The following is a 16833-nucleotide window of genomic DNA, read 5'->3' as shown; positions in this document are numbered from 1 at the left end:
GCACTGGTGGAATAAAAAAAAATTATCGCATCAGTCAACCCTTTGTGTCATGCAGGTAGCGTACGAGAACGTAGCTACGAGAACGTAACTGTCCGCTTCGCCCATGAGTGTAGACGACTTTTGTTAGGGACAGATGCACGCCGCCATGCTTGTTTTCCCCGAGCGCCGCCTACCGCCGATGCCATTTTGGGCTGAAAATCTGGATCCTGGCAGTGGCGTGCATCGCTGTATTCCTACCAAGCAAATGCTCTTTTTTTTTTCAGAGGCGTTCGCACCGGGTTCATCCACGTGTGTGCCACTATCGCCCGCAGGAACCTACAGCAACCAACCGATAACGGGCGACTGTGCATCGACGGAGCGAACGTTCATTATCGGCGAATGCAATATTCGCAGTTCACATGTGCGGTTTCGTCACACGTTGCCTGTAGGGTAAATGTGGCATTTTGTTGCATGGGTACAAAAACAAAGTCAAAATTTGCCGAAACAAAGAATCGATGAATGCGATCGAAGGTTTATAGTGGCTTAACGTCTCAAAGCGACTCAGGCTATGAGGGACGCCTTAGTGGAGGGCTGCGGATAATTTCGACCACCTGGGGTTCATTAACGTGCACTCGCATCACGCAGTACATGGGCCTCTAGAAGTTCGCCTCCATCGAAATTCGACCACCGCGGCCGGGATCGAACCCGCGTCTCTCAAGTCAGCAGCCGAGCGCCATAACCACTGAGCCACTGCGGCGGCGGATGCGATAGGAGAGTTGAGGTTTAGAGGACCATTGTTTCTCACGAACGTTTTATGCCTTCTCTAAACAGCTGCCTACTCGGCTGTAAGAGCTGAAACACCAGCGGCCGTGGAGACCACCGCCGTGGCCATTGCCATCAGGCATTACGAGCTCCAAGGCCAAAGCGCTCATGTGATCACAGACTCGCAACACGCGAGTCGAAACTTCCTGAGAGGCCGAGTTCCCAAGCACGTCGGTCGGCTCATGGGCACTACAGCCCTCACCAAGCACCTCCAAATCACCTGGACCCCAGGCCACGAGGGACTGGAGGGAAATGAGAGGGCACATGCCCCAGCTCGAGGCATCATCAACCGAGCGGGGCCACAAACCGTGCCCGCTTTTATCCCTCTGCGTTCTAGGTATAACGAACGCCTCGAGTTTCAGCGTCTTCAAAGGAGACACTTCCCTCCACCTATAGGAAATTAGCCACCCAAGATGCCGTCTCTTGGCGGCAGATACAGACGAACACATTTCCAAACCTCCATAGACTGCATCTCATACACCCAACATTATACCCCGACACCTGTCCCTGGTGCCAGGCCCGCCCTACACTCTTGCACATTTCGTGGAGATGTGGGGCCAAACCAAACACTCTACAGACGGAAAACACGTCTTTCGAGCGGTGGGAGGCGCTGCTGACCAGCGATAACCTAGAGGACCAACGGACCTTCATACAACCGGTCCGCAGGGCAGCTCAAGCCAGTGGAGCCCTGGAATGAGGTCCCCACCCATAAGCTCGCACAGCTCCCCTTCACTTTCATAAAGTTTCTTCTCATCCTCCTCTTCTGCCTACTCGGCCATGGCGAGTGTGACAGTTTTCACTGCAGCGCTTACAACGAATTAACCCGTTTGCAAACTGAGCATTCGAGAGACAAATGAGATCTACGCGAATAATAATAATAATTGGTTTTTGAGGAAAGGAAATGGCGCAGTATCTGTCTCATATATCATTGCACACCTGAACCGCGCCGTAAGGCAAGGGATAAAGGAGGGAGTGAAAGATGAAAGGAAGAGAGAGGTGCCGTAGTGGAGGGCTCCGGAATAATTTCGACCACCTGGGAATCTTTAACGTGCACTGACATCGCACAGCCCACGGGCGCCTTAGCGTTTTGCCTCCAAGAAAACGCAGCTGCCGCGGTCGGGTCTACGTGAACGAAACGATATCCGCATCTGATAGTTGCGATGTCCGCGTTTGCGGCAATACGCGCGATGAGCCTTAAATTCGGTCCCTTCTGCCACTCGCATAAGGTTGTTCACACTACGAGCAATCAAGCAAATTCACTTTTTTGAAAGCAGTTTCTCTTCTAGGCAGCACTGCTCTCGCCAGCACTCACCGGATTACAAATTCAATTACTCGGACCGATAAGCTGGTGCATGAAATGAGCACTATTACTGTTTCATTACATCTAATTGAGCGTCTGTGCAGAGTCCCAATCCTTGTTGGGCAGGGGCACTGCTCAGGTTGTTACATTTGTTGTGTCTGGCACGGTTTATGCACTTTCGTAGTGGGCTAATTAAGACGTATCAGATTCGTTTTCAGTCTACACAGATTTATTGCAAAGCGTGAGAGAATTTTTTGCACTGCGCGTGTGTTCTTTCTTGTTTTGTTACCGTCGTTGTATTTTCGCGCTCTTTGCAGCTGGGTAACATTCGTGACGGTGCTTCCGTTATTGTGTGCTCTGCAAATGCGCTCATTTTTACATTCAATGCATGCTTACTTTTTTTCTTTTCATGTGGCGGCGCCTACACGCACCCGATGTTCGTCAACAAGTGGGCTGACGACACAAAGTTACCGCCAAATTAGTCAAGCTCCTACATTGTGTGCTATTCGATAAAAATAACTGCCCCCGAAACATCCAGAAGCCCAGACTCAAAAAATTATGTACAGAGTAGATGGTAAGCTGCGTGCTGTGCTTCGTTCGTGCCCGAGATTAAGCACTGAGAGTGTTTTTAACGCGAGACCGTTAAAGAGCTCGTGCCGCAGTAAATCCGCCGTTGGCGTCGTCGTTGACCTTGAGCAAAAAATTCACGAAAAACCCAGGGAAGCAACCTAGGAGGCTGGTGGGCAACCTATGTAACGCAACCTTCTGGCGTCATCACAACCTGCCCACTGGATTGTGAGCTAATTGAGCACTGTGGCAGGCGACAGTTATATTATTGATTGGCCGCGAAAGGTTGCCGCGAAGAGCAACCTAGATCGCACAAACCCCACCGATGGCAACACCTGCCATCGCAGGGCACTGGCGGAATGCATAACCTCTGCACCACTGCGCCAGGAGTGGTATGAGCGCTGCCAGAGATGTATAAATGTTAAGTAGGGAATCACCAGTTCTGCATATTTGGGCATTAACCCACTAAAGCTATCGCGTAATACCCTGTTCCCTGCATATTTTTTTATCTCCGCGTTCGGTTCATGGAGTACGATGAACAGTTGCGTAAACTTGTCGACAATCTCTTCTGTTCACAAATGACGTTCGCTGCATGCTGACATTACTCAGGGTGGGCGCGAAAGCAGTCGAACAAAAACAAATCACAGCTGCACTGGCGGCAATTTTTTTTTGTCCTTTTTTTAATTTCTGATAACTATTGCCAAACCAGTGATATAAGTTACGGTCGGAGGAGATTGGCGCTGCTTAAGACTTGGCAGCCTTTGTTCCAGGGACGCAAACGCACACTGAGCGGCAGGGATATTCCATGCCGTAACCAAAAATGCCCTTAACTAGGCTCAAAATCCCCCATTTAACGCCTCTTTTCGCTGAAGCGGCTTGAAAAAACTTCGCGAATATGAAAAATAGTGAGAGTTTCGCTTCTTAAAACTTCATTTACCTCTTAAAAAATTCCCCTTCCGACAAATTTCGACAATCTTCTTGAAAAGGGGGACAACTCTCCGAATGGAACATCACCGCTGGCCGGTGGCTGTGCTAGCCTGCGATTGCTAACGTGCCGGATTAACAGCTCGGCGGGGGGAGGGGGGGGGGGGGTATATGGCAACAGTAGGAAGTCGGAGCAGTGCACGATGTTTGAGAGTAGTGTTCCCCCTCATGCCTGAACGGCGCCTGTGTGATCGAGATGAGGCTTGAGAACCCACGCCTTAGCACTTACCGTCCAGAACTGCTGCTTCGTCCCCCGCGGAAGCCGACACATGCTCAGTGTGTTGCTACTGCTACTTGCTACTGCTGCAAGCGCAAGCGATTTTAATTTCATTTCGGCCGCCATGCTGCTTCTGTTCACGCTCCAACCTGCCATACCTTGCTTTGTTTTATTGTTTCGTTAGGTTTCTAGACTGAGGCACGCTGCATGGCAGTTGAAAACGGAGAACCTGGTAAGCTGCACATGTGCTTGCTGCGGGAACGTACGACGACGGTCCGAAACTACGGCGCCCGGCAACGGAGTGTAGCAAAGTGGCAGCTGCAAGCGAAGGCGCTGCGTAAGCATTGGTCCCACACGGTGGCGAAGCAGCAAGGCTTAGCTGTATGTCTGGACGCGGGTGTTCACGAGAATCTTATATAAAACCCGGCATAGCCACCGTTAGAAGTCTCTGACTGCCTCCGGGGCACACCTCTCGAGCGCTACCCAAGCGGCAAAACTGCGGTCGGCCAAAGATTGGCCAAAGCGATCTGGCCGACTAAAACTCCTCGGGCCGATTTCGGCCGCCTAGCCTAGCCCGAGCACGTGGATTTGAAATGGCGTCGAACCGGTCATTCATCGGCAAACAACCTCAGGACGAAGTGTGTAACCAACACTTCCCCGACTATGCTAACCACCCGCCGCTGTTTGCACATGCATGACCCAATAAAATTACAGGCCGTGTCCGCAGTCCTGTAGCGGAAAATATTTTAATGGTACGGCTTTTTCCTCGAGCGGAACAGGTGCCGCATTAAAAGTTGTTTATGCGATTAGAAATGTACATATAGCGAATTCATATATAACATGAGCCATCACATTTAAGAAACGCGAGCGTTGACGCCGTTTTACCACGGCGCATTGTGAACAAAAACGCTTCAGTTTCTTGTCCAGCCATGCCACAGGGGTTACGCTGTAGTAAAAAGTACACAAAAGAAAAAGCTGCACGTCGCTACAGTCGCGTCCGCCTATGCAGACCAATGCTGCATTAACAGATATTAGTTAATATCAGTTTATACGGCAATCTTTCGTATTCAGCGCACAAGTATCTGAGAACTCAGCTAGCATATCAGTGCAACTTGTTGATAAAATTCAAGAGCATGGCGTCTCCAGAGCTACCAATAAAACTTCCTCGAAGTGGTTAATCAAATTGTTCATGTAAACGAACAATGCATTTTAAGTGTAAAGTAGTACACGGCAATCCTAGTAATTGTTACCGAATCTCTGTACAGCTTTTAGTTAAGCCCTGTTGGCATTTGGGGTAGGCTGAAAGTCCCACCTACCCTCCGACGCCGTCGTAGTCGGTACTCAATCCACAGCCCATGCTTTGGCCGAGCACTCTGACCGACTTGAACCCAGCCTGGTACGCAATCGATCGGTGCTCGTCATTCGGCGATCACGATCGTGCGATCAGGTTGGCTGCCGACCAGGAAAGCACGTATGGCTATAGCTCTGCAATCGGCCATTGCCGCTTTGGGGTACACAGAGAAAACGCGCACTGTAATTTCGCGAGCAACTTGAGAGGCAACACTGGAGGAAGTGGTAAATGGCTTCGAACCTGGTGAATAGCCTCGCACGGTAAATAGCCTGTGGCAATACGTGGTGGCCGCTCTCAGAAACACAGTAGTAACAGAGGCGAGGCCCTGCCTGCCACTGGCTCTACGGTACGCCGAACAGTTGGAGGCGGGTGGCCGTGATAACGGCCAGGTATCGCAGTTATCGGCAACGTGTTCTGTTGTGTAACGATAAGTATCGCTGCTTATTATCTTTCCATTTCAGTTTTGTGCGTGCGGCTTCTATCCACTGAACACCATTGGTAGAGATACCGCGAAAGAATGCTTAGCAATACCATCCCGTTATCTGCAGCCTACTCAGCAGAAAGCCTCCACTGGCGGTGGTGCCGGCAGGAGGCGGGATATTAAAGGACGCTTTGCACCTTGTTGCGAAAAGCGGCCTTGTAGTGTATCGCCAGAGGTAGGTTTCGAGGTTATCTCCGATGGACTCCTGCGGTCCGCCTCTTACGATACTGCGTTCGCAATACAGAGTGCACGTGATGCCCAGCACCCGCACATTCAACCTCCGTGATTTTTTGAGCCCGAATGATGGCACCGTTCATTTATAGGTGCAACTCCTCATGTTTACTCAGTAAAGGCGACGGCTGCTGTTCCACAGAAATGTAACGACGCGAACGGTGCCTTAAATTGCAGCTCTCAGTGCCGCTTTTGATGATGTCAGGCACGAATTACCTCCTCGAAAACGGGGAGTGGTCTGTGCTTCGGATGCAGCTCTTCAAAGCCTGCACACATCACGGCACACAGCGCGACTAACGTGACAAGGACGCTGACCAGAAAACATAGGAAGCGCAGCTTATCAACACTTAACCATATCGTATCAACAAACCTTGCATCTTCTTTGTACACAACATGTCGAGTATAGTGATTTCTGGAGCGCCCGATCTCGTACAAGAAGTAGGTAGTGTATGATAAATACAGTGAAATCCGGTAGAGGCAAGCGCGGTCACGTCCATCTAGGTTAAGTGGTTTCTGGAAGTCAGGGATGGGATCGATGATGCGATGGGGACTGTATTGATGGTCTGGGTCATACCACAGGGTGCGTTGCGAGCGCCTGGCTGCAGAAGCCACAAGTTTTGTTCCATAACTCCGGTAGAAGATAGTTAACCACCTGGGATGAACCACTGCTCGCTGCTCTTGCTGCTCCGTCAGCGTGGTCATTGCCTGCGATGCTGCAGTGATCAGACATTCAATGCAGCACAATGACGTGGCCTAGACCACAGTCTTCGGGGCGTGCAGAATGTTAATATTGATGATAAACATGAGTAGAAGAAAACAACCTTGTGCCATGGCGCTCTTTGGCCACAGATGCCCTTGCGCCATAAAAATTTATCATCATCATCATCGCTGAACTGCTCCTGAGTGTATGCTGATTTCATCGGTTCAGGTTCAGCTTAAGAATCAGTGATAATAACTCGTGCTGCAGCTGGTTGCTTCACAATGTATGCAACAACTACTCTCACAGCAGCCACTTGTGTAGCAGCAGCTTATGTTATGTGGCTGAGTGTTGCACAGGTTGTGGTGCGCATGAACAGCATCCAGACGCCGAATGCTGATGATGCGCGCGTGATGGAACCATCGGAGTAGATTAAGTAGTGCGCACTGTGTCACTTAGGGATGTGGCTTAAAAGCGTCTAGGCGGTGTTGGCTTTGTTCTCAGTGCCGGGGTTTGTAGCATTGATTTATGAAGGATGTATCATCGTGTTGTTAAAGAATACGTGACAGCAATCGATCGGAGCGGATCAGACACTTAGGATACGCAAATGCACCAAGGCGACGATCAGGCTTACGGGCTACAAACCTGCACTCAGACACGTAGCAGCTCCTGCATGCGCAATACTGTTAGGGAGAAGACTCGGCTCTCTGCCATAATGGTCATGGTAGAGTATTTTTGGGAAGGCTGAGGCAGGTTCTCAAGGCCTTAGCTTGCAATCCTTTCAACAGCTTGATGTTAGCTTGTGAGTCTGCATCGTGCTGCAGAAGGCCTTCGCAAAGTACTTCATACAGCTGTACTAAGGATTCAATGCAGCATCTATTTGTGGTGGCGGGAAGCATGCGGAAGATGGAGAGAAAGGCGCAGGAGGGGTGCCAGAAAAGGTTCGTGGCGGCTAGTGTCCTTCGGTCAGTATAATGTGCGAAAAGGTGTGATAGAAAGTGCAGGCTTGTTATTGGGGGGTAGATATACTTTATTTTTGTTACTCATCTTCGAGTCATGTCTGCGGCCCATTTGGCGCGGCCTGGTCCCTTAGACGCAGATGGTAGGTCGCTTTCATGCCGGCTATGTTCTAAGATTCCGTTTAGATGAATGCAGACGGGAAGGCCCCAGTGTGTATTGCAGAGCCGGTGGTGGGTTGGTCTAGCAAATGCAAAATGCAACTCATCTGCGAGAAGAAAAGGAAAGCCGCCGTAACTGTCGCAGTCTTGGTGCACACCTGAACCGCACCGGGATGGAAAGGGTGCAGGAGGGAGTGAAAGGAGGCAGAGAAAAACAGGTGCCACGGTGGAGGAATCCGGATTAACTTCGACCACCTGGTGGTTTTTAACTTGCACTGTAGGGCAGTACAGGGCATATTTGCATTTTACCTCTATCTAAATAATCACGAACATGTAGGGTATTGAAAATAACATTGAATGGGAAAAGAGGTGAACTGAGTCTTTTTGTATCAACATTTCCGTCAATCCAAAGACTAAAATCAAGGAAGGTGAAGCCCAAGTTTCAAATTTATTCGTTAACAAGATTTCGGGAAAGTGGTCTAGTGCACTTGTGTACAGTGCACTTGTAATAAAGAAAAACAACTGGAGCTGTATATTCTTCAACAATTGTGTTTTTGTAAACCAAAAGGGCTCTGATTTTCGCCATTTGAGTTGACGCCCATTGTTTAAACTTTTAATTGTTTTTGAACAATGTCTAGGCATCGAGACGTCTTTGCCTTTGGCGGATACGGGACGCCGGCTAGAACCTAAATCCTGCGGAAAAACTTTTCCGCAGGAAAGTGCCACAGGCCGCAAGGGTTAGCGGCGCTAGCTAGGTATGTCCTGAATTCCTAATAACTGGAGGCGAAAGCTTATAGCAGGCAAATGCCGGGTGCTTAAAAGGCATGACGCGGGCTCTTGGGGGCGGATTTTGCTCGTTATGGAATGGTTGGAAAGTAGTGATCGACAGGGGGCAGAAAATTTGGAAAGATCGATGTTAAACAATCTTTCTAACACACAGTGGTGCGAGAAGGAGACATTTTTCAGTGTTTGCAAAGTTGTGAATGTTTACTTCGTGCTCCTTAATGAATTAAGGTGTACTCAACGCGTTCGTGTTTGCTTTTCTCCATCTCACTGTCTTCGTTGCTTGAAAGTTGCAGCTTTAAAAGTTTCCATAGTTTTGCTTACTTTCACTACCACAAACATTCTAGAATCGCAGCGCTAGCAGACAAGGACACAGGAAGGACACATACACACACACCCTGTGTCCTTGTCTGCTAGCGCTGCGATTCCATGATGTTCGACCACTACCAACTCGCCCAGCAACATACCCTGCGCAAACATTCAAAGGATGTATAATCGATTTTAATTGCTGATAGTGCATTATCTCGTTGCTCAAACATTTTGAGTGCTGACCCGCTTGCGCACCACATTGTGTAAGGTGACGTGTAGCAATGGCTATTCCTGAAGGCCTCGATGCTAATTGACGCCAGCAGGGGCAACATAATCATGGTTTACGTTGGGGAATGACATTTAATGCTCTTAAGAAGCCACGCGGTGCTGTGGCAATGAGGGGAGGGATGTCTTGCAGGGTTGCTGTCAAGTAATGAAAAAGTGAATTTACTTCACTGTACGCTGAACGAGTTCTCTGATAAGCTTCTTAATTTTCAATATTGCATTATCCATAGTTAATTCCTCCACAGCCTTTATTATGCCGAATTTCGCGCCCTAAGACCAACTCAGAGCAGTGGCTGCACCCGCCGGATCGTTGAGAGAGATTTTTGTGAACCAATGAAAGTTATATAAATTGCGAGGGCTTCTGAAATCGCTCAAGGTTTACCGCCTCCACAGAGACAGAGTCGAAGCTGAGAGAATAACCGGTGACATCCAAGCTATCCGCATCATCAGAAACTGTGTAATTTAATCTATTTATTTATTTATTTTTGCAAAATAATGGAAGGAATATTTGGGCATAATAAGCATATTAATACCATGGTCCAAATCGCATGCATTTCGCAATGCGAGCAAGTTTTCCTGTTGCGCATGTTATGTAAGTTTTCTTGATCGTGATCCTGTGTACATGCGTAGTTTGGTTTGAAATATATGTGAAAAAAAAGAAATTAAAAGTGTTACAAAAGAATGTTTTCCTCCCTTCGCGCTGCACTCTCATTGCGTTAGGTGAAAAGCACGAGATTTTGCGCAGGAAGGACTTAGGCAGGTATTGCAGCCTTTCGACTTCATTCAGAGCATGTTGTGCAACACGAAAAGGGCGCGATGTACAAAAGGGTACACAAGGGTCTTAGAGTGGAGCGTCGCCGGAGACTTCCCCTCCATGTGCAGGATTTAAATCTCCTCGCGCTGCCATGTTCATTGTATTTGACCACAGCCAACAAACAAATTTATTTCGGCGTTTCTCAGGCGCCTTGCGTGAAACACGTACCAGCGTTGAATTAAAACTCTCCATGCCAAAAAATTTCCGATGAGGGTGAAGGCCGCAGAGCACCAAGCTGTATGGCGACCTTCTCTGAGTAAATACCAAAGTAAACATATAACATCACTTTAGCAATACAAAAGCTGAAAAAATAGCGGAAACATATTTAAATCTGCATGCAATACCGTAGTGAAACACAGCACGCCTACAAGGACAGTGAAAAGAAGGAATCAACACGAGCGTTGTGTCAGTACTGTTTTCACCCTCGTTGCAGCGCGTTGTTTTCAACCACGGTGCGCCATTAAACCAACAAGTTCAGTCTTTGATCTTAATATGAATACGAAGACAATTTTTTTCACTTTCATGCATTACCTTGTGAAGAATCAGATAAGTAAAGAGGATGCGTTTGAAGACACTTGCGTACTCGCGACTTCGGCCGCGTCGTCATCTTGTCTGGGCTCCTTCCTCTCCGAGAGGCGAGCGTGCCGGACGTGATCTCTCGCCGCTACGAGCGCTGTCAGCGGAGTGGCGATGGCAGCGCCGGACGACGAAGACGCTGCCAGCGTCTAGGGACCTGCCTCCGTCAGACATCGCGCAAGACAGCGTCGGCGGAAAGCGGCTGTCCGCATAGCAGCAGGCGATGCCCTATCAGCAGCAACAGGTGAGCGAGGGTTTTCTCCTCGGCCGAGCTGACTCCTCTACGCTGGCTGCTAGGCGCACCCGACGGGACTGAGCGAGAGGCTATCCAGAGGAAGCGAATTGCGTCCGAGATAACCTAGAGCAGAGTGGGAGCGCCGAGACGCCACAGCTCGAAAGGCTCGTATATTCGCAAATTAGGCTTTGGTATCATGCTCCGACAGCCTGACCCCATGTGGCTTCCACAGCTCCCATTTTTGTGGCCGCTTTACGGGTGCTAACAAATTGTGGCCAATTTAGAGCCAAGCGATCAAGTAGGGAGATCGTGAGTAAATTAAGTTTCCTGACCATACGTGAGATGTAAGATGGTGAAATGGAATTGAATAAGGTCAAGCAAAATGGAATCGTGCAAAACGTCGAGGAGTATGAAACTAGCACATGCGACTTGTGGTCAGTAACGTCGCTGCATGGTTAGCGTAGCCGGGAATAATGTCCTGTGCACAGGTATCAGGAGTATCTTCTTTGTCCCCACTTTGTTCATCTTCTTGTTCACAGTGCGCTGCAGTTCAACCATTTTTATCCCAAGACTTCATTGCTTTGCGCCCACCGCAGAAGTGAGCGTCTACTTTCACTGCTTTCGAGTGACGTCCAGGAGCACAAACTTAGAATCCTTTACATACGATTCATGTTGCGGGTCCAGCTTATTTTTGTGCTTTTCAATCTAAAACTCCCACTAGCTCAGAACTTAAAAGATTGGAACGGTACAAATATCTAGTGTATTCGACCTTGTGTTGCCACTCTAATTTTGTGCGCATCCTTGCGTTAAGTTCGTTAAGGTTATTTTCATCACTACATGCACAGCAATAGTGCATGGTTTGGCCCTTGTCGCAGACTTGTATAACCCCAGCTGTAAGCCCACCGACTTCATCATCTGACCTATCTCTGAGTCTCGTTTTTACATTAGTGCAATATCTCGTGCACTGTTTCGGATGGAGTTCTATGGCCAAGAAATGGTTTAACTGTAATCTAGTCTTTGCAAGTGCTCTGCGCTCTTCTTAGCATTAGCTTGTGGCTCCATATTGCAGGCGACGAATTGTGCACTGGCTCGTGCTATGTGTGGCATCTTCAGTTCGGCCTCAGAAAGCAAGCCAACATATCACCCGCGAAGAAATTGCTTCTTGCCATTTATCATGCAGCATGCGTCAGCGCAAATTGCGACCGAAGGTTGGTTCCGATCGAAGCACTTCGATGCATGGATATCTGCACATGGATTGCTATTCGCAATATTACTGAGCTCACTACACTATGCAAACAATTTTCTATGAAAAAAATATCAGCCCAAGTCGAAGATGCTTCTTATTAGGCATCTTGTATTTTTGCAGACTTTGTTGTATATATTCATTTTCGCAGCACTCTTCTCATGGACGCAGTGTCCACTAGCCGATTAATTTGGTACTATTTAATATCTACAATGATTGATAGAGACACCATGCACTTTAAATAACCCCTCAATGTTACCGAAACTGTTAAGCGCATTCTGAAATTTTTCGTGCATTTAGGTTCATTGTGCGCGTCTGAAGTGCAGTCAAGCAAGTGTAGGAACAAGTCGGCTGGTTATAGCGGAGCTAGGGAGGTTCTTTGCTTTGTTTCACAGTGCATTTGCGAATAACTCTGACTTACAAATATGCCTTGAATCATTCATCACAGCTGGATTCTTAACCTCTTATCCAAGTTTGTTCCTCATTTCTCACTTAACTAGCAACTGGCTTTGGTGATTTTCCTCAGGCCACTTAGTTTTTGGTCAAGTTCGAGCCATAAATTCACGCGTCCCCGAAAATCACGCGATAATGGCCCTGTCAAGCTGAAAGTAAATTCTCTGTCCACGTCAGCGACGCAGCAAAACATTTCTGTTATTTGTTACTTAAAGCACAGCAAAAGTGCACTGCCCTGAAGAAAGTGTGTTTTAATCAGACTGTAACCACATGCTTGAACGTCCTCGAGCAAAACGGTATTATTCTTTCGCCTTTTACTAAAGATTCTCGTAGAAAGGGGCACCCCGATGAGCCTATATGTCAATTTTTTTTTAATCTTACGGATGCCAAGAACGCATGTGCTTTGAACTTGACGCTATGCATTTCAAGAAGACAAGAACGCGCAAGTATACAGCAAACGAGAGTACGAAAAAAAAAAGAGATGATTAAACAAGAAATAACAGTTGTTGAAAAGAATATATATAAAACGCTTATTATAGCAGACGAAACATAGTGTATGAGAAGTCAAGGCCGGTAGTTAGGTCAGCCATAACTCGAGCGATGCGTAGTAAGAAAAATAATACCATATAATGAGTCCGATAACAAGCGCCCCCGGCTTTGGAATGAACGCGGCTCTCCGGGGGCCAGCTTTGACCCTTTCTGACCTGAGAAGAGGGGATAAGATTCGGCAGCTGCTTGCATTTTCGGCACAGTGAAGCGCGCGATGGCCGCATGATGGCGCAACACCGTGAGGGACGTTCACCATCTATTATGGATCCGACCGGGAGCAATTCCGTCGAAAGCGGCGCCCATCTGCGCAACAAGCTCTCCTCAGAGACCCGGCGCCCCAGCAACGCTGTGCGCGAATCACTGCCCCCCCCCCCCCGTTCTTTTTTTTTTTTACATGCTAGGAGGCATTACTGGTGACAGGGGCTGGTGCAGCATCGCTGTTTTTTGGAGGTCTTCTCCGCTTGCGGTAGCGCGGTTTTAGCGCACAGGCTGTCCCGCTCCTAGCTGATGGTTCGAAAGACTGCATCAGTTCAGCAGAGCACACCAAATTAAGGTGGCGTTGTGTAAATGCCGTTAAGACAGTGTCCGAGCGGGTCCGTTCGGTACCATCTCTGCCCATTTCCCGAACTGTACAATTTGCTGAGCCACGAACAGAAGCATCGTCCCCCTGTGACTCTTGAGAGTAAAAGTCTTCCTTGCTGTATCGAAAGGTTCGGGCCCCTTTTTGTGGAAGTTCGAGAACAAGTTTTTATTTTCCTGAGCGTTAAAGAATACACACATATCTCAGTGAGAAAGCATTGTTTCTTAACTACTCCGAGTTTTAGAATAGCCAGATGCGTCCTTAATCTTCTCTCCGGGAATCATTAACAACAATCTTTTTTAGCGCTAATCAAACGACGCACGACGCGTTTATGTGGTTGTTTTGGAAACAGTGAAAAGGAGAGCCCGTTGCTGTACGTGCGAAAGTTTTTTTTTATCCTAACAGGTGGCACATAAAAAATTACCTGCCGACATTCTGTGCACTGTCGGTGCTTTGGTAGCGAGGCAAAATGTCAAACATTGCGATTAACTTTTTAAACTTACGACCGACATTGTACCGCCAATTGGCTGCGTTATAAGAAAATGTGAAACAAGAGACATAAGAATCTTCTATATCATTTATTACGGCCAGGCATAGAGATGCTGCTTCCAAACGGCAAAAATAAAAAAATAAACTGCAAGACTTCCGTCTCGGATGAAAATTACGATGGAAAGCTACCTCTTTTCCTGCTATACCTATTCTGTGATTCTGGGCCCAGTTGTAAGTTTTTTATGGTAATCAACGCACAGGAAGGCAGGTGAGAACGCAGGAAAAACAATGTTCGGAATCGTAAGCCACGTACCTTTATAACCCTGGCATCAGCGTTTCAGCATTTTGTAAGTATAGTAGTCGGCATTGTAAGTATAAAAATTGTTCAAGAACTCGTCTTGTTTGCCTTACTGGTGTCGGATGACATGTGTATTCGCACAACTCAATGCTGAAAACTGGGAAAGTCAAGAGAGCTTCTTTCGCATAAAAAAAAAATTTCCCCCACAGTTTGAAAGAAAAGATCCTTAAGCTATGTCCTTAGAAGTTAAAGCCTCGTTGTAATGAACTTCGAGGGAGCCTGGAGATTTCAGAGCATCAACTTTCATAGTTTTTTTTTTACCCTAGAGGCCCCCTTACATTCTGCAAGCATTTATACAACATTTCTTTCGAGTTTATCCAGCAGGACAATCAGATTTTACTTCAAACATCGTTCTCCGGAACCATAACTTTAATGATGTCATTTTAATGATGCAAAACAAATCCGGAACTCTATGCCAGCCTTATAGCAGGGCTGGTCGCCTGGTCAACGACACCCAGTCACCATCACACCCAGCTGCATAGCCTGCCTACCGTCAGTTAAAGGCGCTCCTTAACAAACCAGCTTGATCGCCAGAACAAATGCCTGTTGCTTAGAAGTCAGTGGTTACAGCGAAATGGCAGATACGTGAGGAAAAGACTGAAGAAGAAGAAATGCTTAGAAGAAATCCTGGCCGGAGTGAGGAAGGTCCTTCCCCTTCACGGAAGTGCAACCGGAAGGTGGGGCCGTTTGTCGGTTATTAATGATGCCCCCGGCGAAACGCTTCGCGTAGTACGCGCGAAGGATATGGCACGCAGCGGAGATTCTGTGGCTCAGTAACGTGCGCTTAACTGGAAGCTCGTTTCTGAGACCAGAGGAATCCTGCCGACGAGCACGCGGCGCCCTCGCGTTTGGCAGCTCCCTGGAAAGGAGATATTCTGCCTCTTCGGCTCGTCTCTTTCTTCAACCACTACAGCTCGGCCGTGTATCTGCCGTAAACAAGGAGAGCGCGTAAGGAGGCAGATTGCGGCTGGCACCGCTTCCCGGGAGGTCGCGATAAAGGGGTCGTTGTGTACTCGGGTTACGCAGCCACGCGAGGGCCCTGCTTCCAAGAAACGATGAAGAAAACATGTAGCGGAAAATGCTCGGAAACAAACACCTGAGCTACACGCGACAGAAACTCACCCAGGGCCATAGAAAGCCGCATGACGACAGAGTTGTATACGGCAAGATGTAGTGTAAGGGCGATTGTGAAGAATACATGCGACTGACTCATAATGTATAGAGCGCTGCCTGAAACATGCCTGCGGCCAAGACGCTGGTCAGCAGTGGTTATTCATTTTACCCAATAACCGAGGGAACAGAAGTACAGTGAGGTGCATGACATGAGTTGCAATTAATGCCGTATCAACTGCACTATAACAGAATTTATTAGAAGTCTGATTGCTTTGCAAAACACATATGACATTAAACAATAGAGAAAACTGAGTACATGAAAAGCAAGCGGTTACAGATTATTGCAGTAAAATCCGCAAGCTGGTAGGAAGATGGTTGACAACACGACGAAAAAAAAAAGAAAATAAATCAGTTGTGATGAATGGCTTTGCATCCGCAATCCTTTTCTTGTCGTAGTTAAATGTCTAAGATGAGCGGTCCTAGAACTAAAGCCATAAATTAATTTCTCCGCGCAGAACGTGCAGAACGACAGATATGCTGCCTTTCATACCCAACAATCCTGTAAAAGAGCATTTTGAACTTGAAAGAGTTTATGAATGCATTTTATTTTCATATATTATAAGATTTCACTAAAACAATCGATATATACGCAGACCTTTCTTCGACAGGCTTGCATTTTTTTTGCTATTAAAGTTTCTGCTGTCATCAAAAACGTGCACAATTGGTTTTCTATTGCAGTCTTAACTGGTCCATAAGAGTGGTGAAAAAAGATTAAAAGAAAAATTTTGCGACACATCGCAAGAATGGATCATTACTTTCAATATTTCCATAATAGTACCTTACAATTTTTCAGTATCCAAAATTTTTGTGTAAGATTATTTGAAAGTCCCTAAACTGAACCGTTGATCCTAGAGGAGTGCTAACGCGCTGTTTTTGAAACCTTGCAATCTGGATGTTTGAAGTACAAGCAGCAGCAGGAAAAAAAATGTTTCAAGACATTTCTTAGTTTAATTTTCCTAGTTGTCTAGGGTAGGCGACTGACCCAGTAAGTAGAATGCCGTTTGAAAACTAACCGCCCCCCCCCCCCCCCCCATTAAAAAAAAAAAACTACCCACACGAAACAGTGTGAAGCTGTGCCACCTTACCATGGCGTCTTTTTGTGGACGTGTTTTTGCAGCGGCTAATTACGCGTCAACTAGGACGGAAAGAGAATTTATAGTGAAGTACAGGGCTTGGCAAAGCGTGGGAATCATGAGAGCGATCTGATGTTTTTGTCGCGCTCGCGATCAATAAGGTTCC

At 47.4% G+C, this 16833-nt stretch overlaps 1 protein-coding gene across 1 annotated transcript in view; it reads left to right on the top strand.

Annotated features, from left to right (window-relative positions):
- Positions 1–10609: 10609 nt before the first annotated feature.
- Positions 10610–16833, top strand: part of LOC144121296 (solute carrier family 2, facilitated glucose transporter member 1-like) — a 40707-nt gene continuing 34483 nt past the window's right edge. Inside the window, exon 1 of the mRNA XM_077654435.1 lies at positions 10610–10758. Coding sequence (XP_077510561.1) covers positions 10738–10758 — 21 coding nt within the window. The 5' untranslated portion in view covers positions 10610–10737. The remainder of the gene's footprint in view (positions 10759–16833) is intronic.

The sequence above is a fragment of the Amblyomma americanum genome, chromosome 2, assembly GCF_052857255.1.
Source record: "Amblyomma americanum isolate KBUSLIRL-KWMA chromosome 2, ASM5285725v1, whole genome shotgun sequence".
NCBI classification, from domain to species: domain Eukaryota; kingdom Metazoa; phylum Arthropoda; class Arachnida; order Ixodida; family Ixodidae; genus Amblyomma; species Amblyomma americanum.
This window is presented reverse-complemented; position numbering and strand designations above follow the sequence as displayed.